This window comes from Lupinus angustifolius, chromosome LG12, assembly GCF_001865875.1.
Source record: "Lupinus angustifolius cultivar Tanjil chromosome LG12, LupAngTanjil_v1.0, whole genome shotgun sequence".
NCBI lineage: Eukaryota > Viridiplantae > Streptophyta > Magnoliopsida > Fabales > Fabaceae > Lupinus > Lupinus angustifolius.
The window spans coordinates 9,491,418-9,503,040 of NC_032020.1; the positions used below are offsets into that span (position 1 = coordinate 9,491,418).

Below are 11,623 nucleotides of genomic sequence, written 5' to 3' on the forward strand. Positions count from 1 at the left end.
AATACATTAATTAACCACATATCTCACCTTAAATTAAACATTATCATAAACACAAAAAATATAATATAAAATACACCGAACACAACAAATACATTATAATTCAAAAAAAATGAAATATATAAAAATTGAATTTGTAGTATCACACAATATTCGTCGGCAGACACAAAGTGCCTGTACACACTAGTTAAGTAGTATAGAAGTATAAATGTTATATACTTATTAAAAAAATATAAAAATGCATAAATTTTACATAATGCTACTACATTATGATCTATAACTGCATTTTCAATCATCAATTAAAATAATAATAAATGATGTAGGATGCATGAACTATATATAAATCTTTATACCCTTAACAAAAATTAGTTTTTATGATTCATCTTTTATTAGATTTCAATTTTTTTTTTGTTACATGGTGGATTTCAATTGATGTAAACAGAACCAGAACACAACACACTCATCATGGCTTCTCTATCGCTCTCTCAATCTTCCTGTCTTTTTCACCAAAATCTTTCTCTCTCTTCCAGATCCCTCAACTTTCCTCGCTTCAATCTCCCTCTCCCAAATCAACCCTCTTCCTTAAGTACTTCATTCCCCTCTCTTTTTTTCTCTCTTTCGTAAATCCATTTGTTGTTATATTCTTTCGGGGTCTGAAAATTTGATGCAAAAGTTTGATTTTTATTGCAGATTTGCGTTTTTCTGCCAAAAGGGTAGTTGGCTCCGTGCCAAAAGCCACTGGAAGTGCTTTGGAAACAAATTCAAGGTCACCCATTTCAGCGGGAAAGTCCACAAATCCCATTGTTGTTATTGACAACTATGATAGCTTTACCTATAACCTTTGCCAGGTTCATTCTTTATTCTATTTGTCTAATTTTATATTGTTTGATGTTTAATTGTTTCATATGCATATATCTGAACTGCTTTGTTAAAATTCCTGTGAGTTGACTAATTTAAATTTAGAATGAATATTCAATTTGGTCCATATAAATTTCCGTGTGTGACATTTTGATCCTCAAAAGGTAAAAAATCAAAACTAGTATCCAAAGATCGGGAATTTGTGTCAAAATAGTCTCGGGTCATAAAAAATACTATAAGAGATTAATTTGACCACCATTTGATATTTTTTTGGAAACATTTTGGATTGTCAATTTTTCAGGAACCAATTTAATACAGCAAAATTTTTAAAGGGATCGAAATAGGTCTTTACTCTTAAATTTAAAAGATTTTTGTCAGACCCAATTAGTAGATTCTTTTATAAACTGATATGATGAACTGAATGGGATTGAACCACTAACCGAAATACATGTCTAAACTTACAAAAATGTGCAGCATGGTAGAGATTGTGACATTGAGTTAATTTGAAGCGCTCGTGGTTTTTACATCTTAAACTATTACAATATAAAAAGAATCAAATATATTGGTTGATCGATATTATTCATGAAATTAGCTTAGCTGAAAAGCTTCTGATATCATGTTTTTGTCCCCCTGTGCTGGGATTTATATCTCAACTGAAAATATATGTTGGGTAATTCAGGTCCAATTTCTTTTCTCCGTGTGATGCAAAATGGATACTTGCGGAAGAGAATAAGTGGATAGATAAAATAGAGCAAAAGTAAAAGAATGATACCAACAATTTTAACATGGAAAAACCTCATCAAATTGAGAAGTGAATAACTATGGGACCTAGTCCATAAATGTCTCTACTATTTAAAGTAGGATTGCAATATTTGTCTCTATAAGAGGATAACACTCAATATCACTAAAAAAAATGAAATACAAAGTCTCTCTAATCTCTCACTAGGAATAGTAGCATCAATGAATATTAATTCTCTCACTTACTCTCCATGTTGCTCCTCACTTGCTTGTCATCTCTTCCTCACTAACTCCCTTTATATGGTGAAGGGGAAGAAAGTTTATTCATAAAGAGATAGTAGATAACTAATCATTGTCATATTTTCCAGACACTTTGAAAACACTATCTTCAACTTTCTATATTGGACTTCATAGTCTTCAAGAATAATAAGTAATTTCAAGACTTTGGAAATGCCATGATTGAATTTATTCAATGAACACATACCAAGGTTCAATTGTATGATGGTCATATGTTCATATTCAATTGATCATATACCAAGGTTCAATGGTTATGCTCTCTCATTAATTATTAAAGATTCCAACAAATCTTCTCATTCCTGAATTAATTGAGGGGTATCACCAGCCCTACACCTCTATAATTGCCTGTTAGCTTCTTGACTGAAACTACATTGGTCATTATATCGAGCTAGTTGTCATCTATATGTTTTTTGTTTTATAGATGCAACTCACCATACTCCAAAGCATTCTACTCCATCTGTCAAACTCTACATTGTTGCATATGTTGTCAAAATAAGAAGCAGAGTGGAGTTTTCATATTAGAAAAGGAAATTTTATAGTACCACTGGTTCTCATTAAGACATTACAGAACATCACCGCAACAACATTTCAAGCAAAACACTCAACTATCTCCCAGAGCTACCTATGAATCCACATACCTCTTGTTATTCATTGCACAGTGACTACTAAGGCACATACTCAGATTCACCACCCATTCATAGTATGACATAGAAGTTTTTTTCATAAATTTCCTTTGATTCATATTCAATTTAACCTTTTTGCAGTTATAACAAGTTTGAAACTCTTCCCCTTGCTTCATTTTAACAAAAAATGTAATTAGGAATAGCGTTGAGAACTTCATATAGAATGTGTTTTTATACTCATACATCTTTAACTCTTATCTTTTGTTTTTAAAATGGAAATTCTAATATTTTTCTACATTTGAAGTATATGGGAGAGTTGGGATTTCACTTTGAGGTCTACCGGAATGATGAGTTGACGGTGGAGGAGCTAAAAAGGTAAAATTCTTTTTCATGGTTATACATGTTTGGCATATTCTTATCGACGAAGCAACTTGCAAGAGCATACATACACTGTTTTTGATTTCATAAGATATTGTGTTTTTATACTCTTATTTTTTATTAATAGGAAGAATCCTAGAGGAGTGCTGATTTCACCTGGGCCTGGTAAGGCTTCTCTAGATTTTTGAACCAATTTTCATTTTATAAATTTTATCAAGTACTTATATACGTGATCAGTGCTTATATATTAGAAAAAGAAAATAAAACAATAGAATAACAGACAAGTCTGGCCTCGCCGTACAGGTACACCTCAAGATTCTGGAATATCTTTGCAAACGGTATTGGAACTTGGGCCAATTGTACCTTTGTTTGGTGTGTGCATGGGTTTGCAGTGCATGGGGGAGGCTTTTGGAGGTGAGTATTCATATTCCTTAGCAAATGATAATTTTGGTGCATATAACTGAGTGTGAGATTTCCTTGATATACTTGTGTATTATTCATCATTATGCATTGGTGGAAACATGGTTTTCATTCTTAATAGTAAACATCTACATTTTGAATAATTATCTATCTCGCTTTCATTGCTTCCCTTTTGCTGGGCCCTTACAATAGGATCACATCAAAACCGTGTGTCTCTATTCTGTACAGGGAAGATTGTACGTTCTCCATTTGGTGTCGTGCATGGAAAAAGTTCTTTGGTGTATTATGATGAGAAAGGAGAAGATGGATTATTTGCCGGGCTACCAAAGTAAGGATTTGTTAATTTTAAATGAAATTTGAGTGATGTATTATGTGTTGTTTATAATTAGCTGTTGGTTTTGTGTTTGGCTACTAAGTTCTCTTAACTGTTTCTGAGTTCTGACATTATTTTGCACCGACGATTTCCTTGGTATTATTTTCAGTCCTCTCGTGGTTGGTAGATATCACAGCCTCGTGATTGAAAAGGAGAGTTTTCCTCATGAAGAACTTGAAATGACTGCCTGGACTGAGGATGGTCTTATAATGGCTGCTCGCCACAAGAAATACAGGCATATTCAGGTAAGATCTCCCCGAAGGCTTACTAATTGTCTTTAAAATGAAGATTCTATCATTTATACTTTTTAACAATTAGTATCGGTGTAAATTAATTGGGTCTGAGTGGCCAGCTGTTTTATGATGCATGAATGGGATATAAAAGAATGTCTTGATATGAAGAATTAGTTCGCTGAGGTTTGTGCCCCTGAAACTAGGAAAATGACGATTTTCATAGCTTTCATTTTTTATCTCTAGCATTAGGTGATATTTTGTAATTTCTGAAATATCTTGGAATGTCTGCTTTCAAGGATGTGAACTTGAGTAGGGAGGGACTTAGCAGCATCCATTTTCTCTCTCTTGAGAAGGTCCCTAACATACTTGGCCCAGGAGAGAAATAAAGATCCGTTGAGAAGATGTTTAACTTCAATGGCAAGGAAATAGTCCAAAACACCTAGCATTTTGAGTGCAAATGTTGAACTCAACTTCTCACTCATAAACCTGTGGTGTTTGTTAGCTAGCCTCAAAATATCTAATTTTCAGTATCACTTCTGTTACTTGCCAGTAATTTATCTAGACTAGAACAATTCAGTTACCTGTTTTGTCAAATTTAATCACCCTGTCAAATTAACTGTTCTATCATTAATATACCTTTGTTCCAGATTTTACCAACTCTTTTTTCTTCTCTCCTGTACTTTTCAAGTGTTTTTAGGTTGAAATCTTAGTATATCTGTATGTGATACAAACCCGTATAATGATCCAGAAACAATAACAACAACTGAACAAAATACAGGAAAGTTGTATTGGTTACCGGAAAATGAAGGTAATTATAGCAGTATAAGTACCAAATGCCATCTCTCTGCCCATACTAACAAGTGATTTCCCAAAAGATACATCTCCTCACTCCCCTCAGCCTATTAATAACCGAATTTAGATTCGAACTCCTTTCTTACACTCTCTGCCTGCTCATCAAAACAAACTCCGGCTCGCTCTCCTTTCTTCTAGAATATCTCTATTGTGCACATTCCAGATCCTAACAAACAGTATGTAGGTTGCTTGACACAATATGAAGCTTGACATGGCTGCTTTGGTTGTTGAAAATAAAAATGAATTTGTCACATATAACAGTATTATTTAGCAGCAAAGAGTTATGTTGATTTCAAGTTTATGTTTTATTTTTACCTTGCAATTGTCTCCCATCTCATTACATATTATAACTGGTGCTGACTTTCACTCCTTCAAAATTACAGGGGGTTCAGTTTCATCCAGAGAGCATTATAACCACTGAAGGCAAGGCAATTGTCAACAATTTTGTGAAGCTTATAGAGAAAATAGAGGAAGGTGGTTCATAAAATAGTATTTCAATGCTGTTGAATGCCGCATGCATTGTAAGGAAATGTGGCTTGAACATACATGAAGGATAATGGTATGTCCTCAGGAACTGAATATAGAAAATTAGAAGAAAAGGCAATGTACTGATAGTTGTATTGCTTTATATGATGATTGCTGAAATTGTCAACTCCTTGAATATCATCAAGGAAGGAATATTACATCGTAAGGAAAATACTATCAAGAAGGAAATGGAAACAGCAGAGGAAATAAGGAGAGAGAGTTTGTTAAAGAAAACCCAAATACATCATGTCTCTCTCTATTTCCCTATTCTCTCTCTTATACATGTGCTCACACAAAATCTCTTAGCCTGCAGTTTGTTAAATGATTTCTTTGGCCCCTTCTGCCCTCCATGAATTCTGGATTCACAACAAATTCTTGAGCCAGCTATCCAATGCCACATGTATTCGTTACAGATATTAGTTCCAAATTCTATAGCAGACCAAAAATGGTTTTTTGTTTATGCCCTTGTGCGGAAATAAATTTTTTTATACTTGAATAGAAAGAACCTAGGTTTAAGAGATCTTGATAAGGCTTTGTTTGTTGCACTCCACTTTTATGTTTGAGAACAAGGGTTGTGCACAGAGAGGATACAATTTTTAGATAGTTATGTGTGCTTAATGTTATATATAGCCGGTCCTAAGCCCGGATAAAAAATGAAAGTTGTGTTAGGCAGTCGACTACCAATATAAAACTTTATCGTATAGATCAACGGTATGATGAGTTAGCACATCATCTACTGGTTCTGCAAATGATTTTTATTTTAAGTCGATACTCGATAATTTTAAGTGACCAGATAAGTTGATATATGCTTAAGGCAAAGCTTATATACTCCCATTTCGACCTCTATTTGTGCCGTAAACCCATAACGTTTGTATTAGAGTAACATCTACATTACTATTACAAAGCCATTAGTTGTAAGTTCAAAACTTCAGCTGAAGTTGGAAAAAATACACTTATGAGAATCTTGTAGGTTTGGGAGGTCTAGAATTGGTTCCATTCTAACCTTATAGCTGGCAGTGGTTAAATACCTTTTCATTTTCGGCAAGCTGAAAGGGGGAAAGAATATGGAATAGTACTTGGCACCACAAAGATTTTAATGACAATGATTAATAATTCTCGGAGTGTGTGGCTATTTCTTCAACAAGTGTTACTCACGTTAATTGAATACTGATATTTTGGTCTTTTTGGGAATATAGTATGATCTTACACCATTAGACCAATATCTTATTTGTAGAAGTGGATCGAGGGTGCAACAATTGAAAACTACGTAATTTTTTTGTCCATTTTGGCAATTAAAAGTTCGGCATAATAATAAACCAACAGTCAGACTAAAGATGTAGTGTGTGTAGATATGTATGATAAAAAAGTTGCTTTATATAGATTAACTTATTTCATATTTTAAAGGTCTTGTAGTTAAAAGATTGAGGAAAAACCACAAGGCTCCAACGGTTGATGAATGAATAGTTTAAGCTTACAAAGACTTGATTTTTATAGTTGTATGAAAAAGTTTTGTTGATAAAGATAAATCTCAATTCATCAATCTCTACGTTTTAATGGCTTTGACCATCTCTTGTTTGGGATACCCTTGGAACATAAAAGAAGTGTGACATAATATTTATAAAAAAAATAATAAGAGTACAATATCTATGCATTGACAGTATAAAGATTTATATACAGTTGATGTATCCTCCATAATTCGTTTATTTAAGAACCAATAACTATTAAAAATGAATAGTGGATAATATAATGATAATGTAAAAAACTTTTACATTGTCAAGTGTATACACGTTATCTTCATAATCTTTCAATTATAATCCATTGATGGGGTTGCAACTGGGTATGCCTGTCATCCCGAGTGGCATAAACCGTCACTAGACGAGGCATGTGGGTTGGGCTACAATGTAAAAATAGACCTATCGAAATTGAGTTCCATAACCCATAACTCACATTTTCAAAAGAAGAAAAAAAGGTTCACACGTTACACTAATGTAATGTTACCTTAATGTGCAATCAATATCTGTTGTAGGAATTTAATTTCTCTACTTCATGGTAGAACTTTATCTTATATAGAGACATTATTAACACATCCAATTGAGATTATCTGTCTCATTTAGTATCCTCATTTGTGTCACCATCTAATTACAAGGTAACACTTATTTAAAAAAATGTAATAAGTAAACTAACATTTTATATTACTCGTTGGAATTTGATTGGGTTAAAAAACATATAAACGTGAATTTTGGGCATGTGATCCACTGTATTAAAATGAGATGGTGTTTATGCATATATGTACCTACCGGGAGCACATTTTCTATCATAAACTTTATGTCATTTCATGTACCTTTTTATTCTTATTGATTAGAAAATGTAAAGTTAATATATATTTATTTCAATAGAAAATGAAGGGTAATGGAGTGGCACAAAGTTTATGATAGAAGATATGGCTTCACACCCAGCTGGCTAGCTTTAGATAGCATGGTCATTTGCTGGTCTTTGACCATGATGGATCTTGTAGACATTGCTATAAATTTTACCCTTATAGACATCATTGCTATTAAGAGTTCATTTGAACAAAATATTTTGTTTTGGACAGAAGAAAACAGAAAAAAAGTGGTAAGTCTCTTTTGTTATACTTCAGCTTACAATACTTGTAGATAAGATATGAAGGAAGACATGCATGTTGAGGTTTTGTCAGATTATGTAAAGGTGAAGCAAGTGGATTAATATTTAACATCACATTCTTCGGTTACATAAACTGATAAACATGAACCCAAGTCACGGATTAAATGGTCGGTCCAGAATCTCAATTCATTATGTCGTTTTCTGCTAACGTCTACATTCACCCACTCCTTTATATTTTATTAAAAGTTACTTTTTAGATAAAAATATTTCCTTAAATATAAGTCACTTTATTATATATTATATAGGATAAAAAATATATATTAAATATATTCCTTCATAATTATATTATATTATTACTTCTTATATATTCTAACAAAACTCACTTTCTCTCGAAAAGGAATGAAGGAGTATTACTTAATATATATTTTGATAAATTTGAGAGTAACAACAATTTATTATATATATTATGGCAAGAACTTTGATAGATGGAGGATCCAAATGAAAGCAATTTTTTGGTTCCAGGAAGTGTTTGAGGTTGTGCAAAATGGTTATCAGGAGATAGGTGAGAATGCAACTGAAGCCCAAAGATCTACCTACAAATAAGCAAAGAAGATGGATTGTAAAGCATTATTCCTCATTCATCAATGTGTAGATAGTGCTAATTTTGAGAAGATTGCTGCTACTACAACAACAAAGGAAGTTTGGGAAAGCTTGGAGAAGAGCTATGAAGGTGTTGCAAAGATCAAGAAAGTAAAGTTGCAGACCTTACGTAGACAATATGAGCTTCTCCAAATGAATGAAAGTGAAACAATCTCAGAATACGTGATCAAGACTCTATCTTTAACAAATCAGATGAGGTCATGTGGAGAAGAGATCAAAGAACAAACTGTGGTGGAAAAAGTACTTTAATATACTGGAAGGAGAAGACAAAAAAAGGAAGAATATTCCATTAAACTTAAGGTTGTGATGAGAGAAGGACCAAATTTAATTTTGAAAAAATAAAATAAAAAGACCAACATAAATTCAAGCAAAAAAATATATGTCTTGAAATGAATATGTGTTGATAGGTAAATGACTAAAAGTATAATTGAGCCAAAAAAATTTATTTTAAGATGATATATTAGCAATACATTTACCTATCTTAGGTTGGTTGAGCAACGACGAGATTGAATATCAAACATAAATGTGGTGTCAAAGACATTACAAATAACTCCACAAGGAGAATGAATGTAACAAAAAGATATTGAATATTTGAAATATTGTGAACTATTGAAATCACAATTTTATTAATAAAAAATTTATTTCTAATACCTTTGTTTTTACATTACTTCTAAGAAGAGAAAATAGTTGTGTTTTCCTTCAAACCCAAATTATATTTGTATTTTTTTTCTTTTACAAAAATATTTTATCCATCTCTCTTCGTGTCATGTATTGATCTCAAAGTTAGGTATTTTTTACTAAAATGCTATTTAGGTTCACCAATGTTTCTACTTTCTAACTTCATCGAAGGTTATGTTCTGACGATGCCATTTTAAATTTAGTTTATCTTCATCTTAATTAATATACCTTTTGAGGTGTATATTATACTGTAATTTATGATCATCCAACTATGAAGTTTTTTCATTTGTCCACCACACACATACATATATATATACATATATATATATATATATACATATATATATCTTAGGAATATAGGATGAAGTCTCCGTAGTTTATTTTCTTTTATTCAATCTATATACCCTGGAGGGAGAAAAAATAATCATTGCATCGATTAAAATGAAATTCTCTAAATGGAAAGGGTACTTGGAAAGCTCAATTTATTTTTTGAGCGTTGACCTTTTTGCTATGGTCAATTAATCTTAGCGGATAGTAGTACACCTTAATATTTTTCTCAGCAAACTTCAACATTTGGGAAGTAAAATTAAAAGAAAAAAAGAATTATATATATATATTTTATATATTATCAACGTATCATTAATATTTAAGTATTATTGATTCTTACATAGAGAAAGGAAAAAATTATGCAAATAATTAATTAATACAATGATCAATGTCTTTATGTTATACTAGTGTGTTGATAGGCACTATCGTGTCTGTCAACCCACTTTCTGAACGTTTGTAGTGTATACTTAAATGTTAAATATAGTATTTGGTGCTAAATATTTCAAATATGTAGTATAATTTATTCGATTGATGTAATATTCATTTTTTAAATTGAACATTGAAATAATTGAGTGACTCACAATTATTTTTGTAGGTGAAGTGTATAATTAGGGTGAAATAATTTAAAAAAATTTATTATGTTTAGAACATAATATGTAAGATCGTCATGAAATGTTTGTGAACTGCATTCTTATTTGTAATAATGATTGCACAATTAATAGATATGATAAACCGACTAATGAGTTTTCTTTTGTACGATGAAAATGACAAACAATTACAGTTTTAGAGTGTTATTATTGAATAATATTAAAACCACAACGTCCCATTATAGTGAATACTAAAATGTTCATATTATTGTGGGTAAATTTTGAGAGGTAATTTGTGTAATGTAATGAGATTTGTTAAAGTAAATATAAAATGTCCATATTAATGTGCATCTTCTAGTTGTATGTTGTAAGGGAACATTGAATGTTGTTGATGAAAATTGACCATCTGTATTTTTAAGATAGACATCAAATAATTAATACATTTTTCATGAATGATGTTTGCGGAAGTTATGTCCAATAGTTTGTAAGAAGAAATAATTTTAATTGTTTATACGAACCTCTAACATCTACATGAGTATGGAAAAGAGGTGTTCTTGCTTCACTATAATTTGCTCCATTAAAATGTCTTGCATCAAAGTTATAACCTAAAGCAATAGTTTAAAAGATATGTAAGATTTAAAATTTTATATTTTTAAATTATTTTAAAAATGATTTGAGGCCAAAACATAAGTTAAATATAGAATGATGTATTGTTATTTTACGAACCAGGATAACTTCCAGGGTTATGTTGATGGGTTGACCTTGCTTCATTGTCATGACGGCTAAAGATAAGTTGGTCCACCAGAATGAATATCTAATGAGAAAATATAACTGTAGTTATATGATTTTAGAGCAATTGGAAATTTTAGAAATAATTTATGAAAGGTCAAAATAGAAAGTTAGTTCAAAATTTGTAATGAGACATAGGTGTAAGCAATTAGAAATAAATTTTCAAATACTAAGCAATAATACCTTCAAGAGTTCGCATATGACTTGGTCCTGTCTCATTGTTATAAGTTCCATGATATGTTGTTGGACCAAAGTTATAAGCTGCATCAAAAAATAAGAACAACTTTAGGTTGACATGAAGACACGTAAAAAATTAAACATATATACATTTGATATATGTAACAATTTAGTAACATTATGTTCACCATTGTTAACTTCAGGACTATGACGATGACTTGTGTCTGCTTCATTGTCATGAGTTCCATGATATGTTGTAATATTATTGACATCTGTTCAAAAAATAAAGTAGACAAATTATAGGACTTGGTCATAAATCTTTGTCACATGTTTCATGACAAATCAATTTTTTTTACGTAAAATTATTTTTTTGGTAAATATGTACTATTTGGACATTGATATGATGTAAATGTTTGTGTATATGTACATCATGAAGATTAGATTTATATAAAAATGTTTAAATATATATATATATATATATATATATAT

The 11,623-nt window shown here is 31.2% G+C and overlaps 1 protein-coding gene across 1 annotated transcript; it reads left to right on the plus strand.

Annotated features, from left to right (window-relative positions):
- On the plus strand, positions 388-5,871 carry LOC109361459 (anthranilate synthase beta subunit 2, chloroplastic-like). Its single transcript, XM_019606918.1, has 9 exons — positions 388-583; positions 688-845; positions 2,818-2,888; positions 3,019-3,056; positions 3,195-3,305; positions 3,540-3,639; positions 3,794-3,929; positions 5,153-5,322; positions 5,708-5,871. The coding sequence occupies exons 1-8, from the start codon at positions 463-465 to the stop codon at positions 5,252-5,254; spliced, it is 837 nt and encodes a 278-aa protein (XP_019462463.1). The 5' UTR covers positions 388-462; the 3' UTR covers positions 5,255-5,322; positions 5,708-5,871.

Excerpts from the sequence above, each read along its gene's own strand:
- LOC109361459 (XM_019606918.1), top strand. The coding sequence starts at position 463 with ATGGCTTCTCTATCGCTCTCTCAATCTTCCTGTCTTTTTCACCAAAAT. Across the intron at positions 3,057-3,194 it reads GCTGATTTCACCTGGGCCTG|GTACACCTCAAGATTCTGGA; the intron begins GTAAGGCTTCTC and ends CTCGCCGTACAG. Across the intron at positions 3,930-5,152 it reads AGAAATACAGGCATATTCAG|GGGGTTCAGTTTCATCCAGA; the intron begins GTAAGATCTCCC and ends TCAAAATTACAG.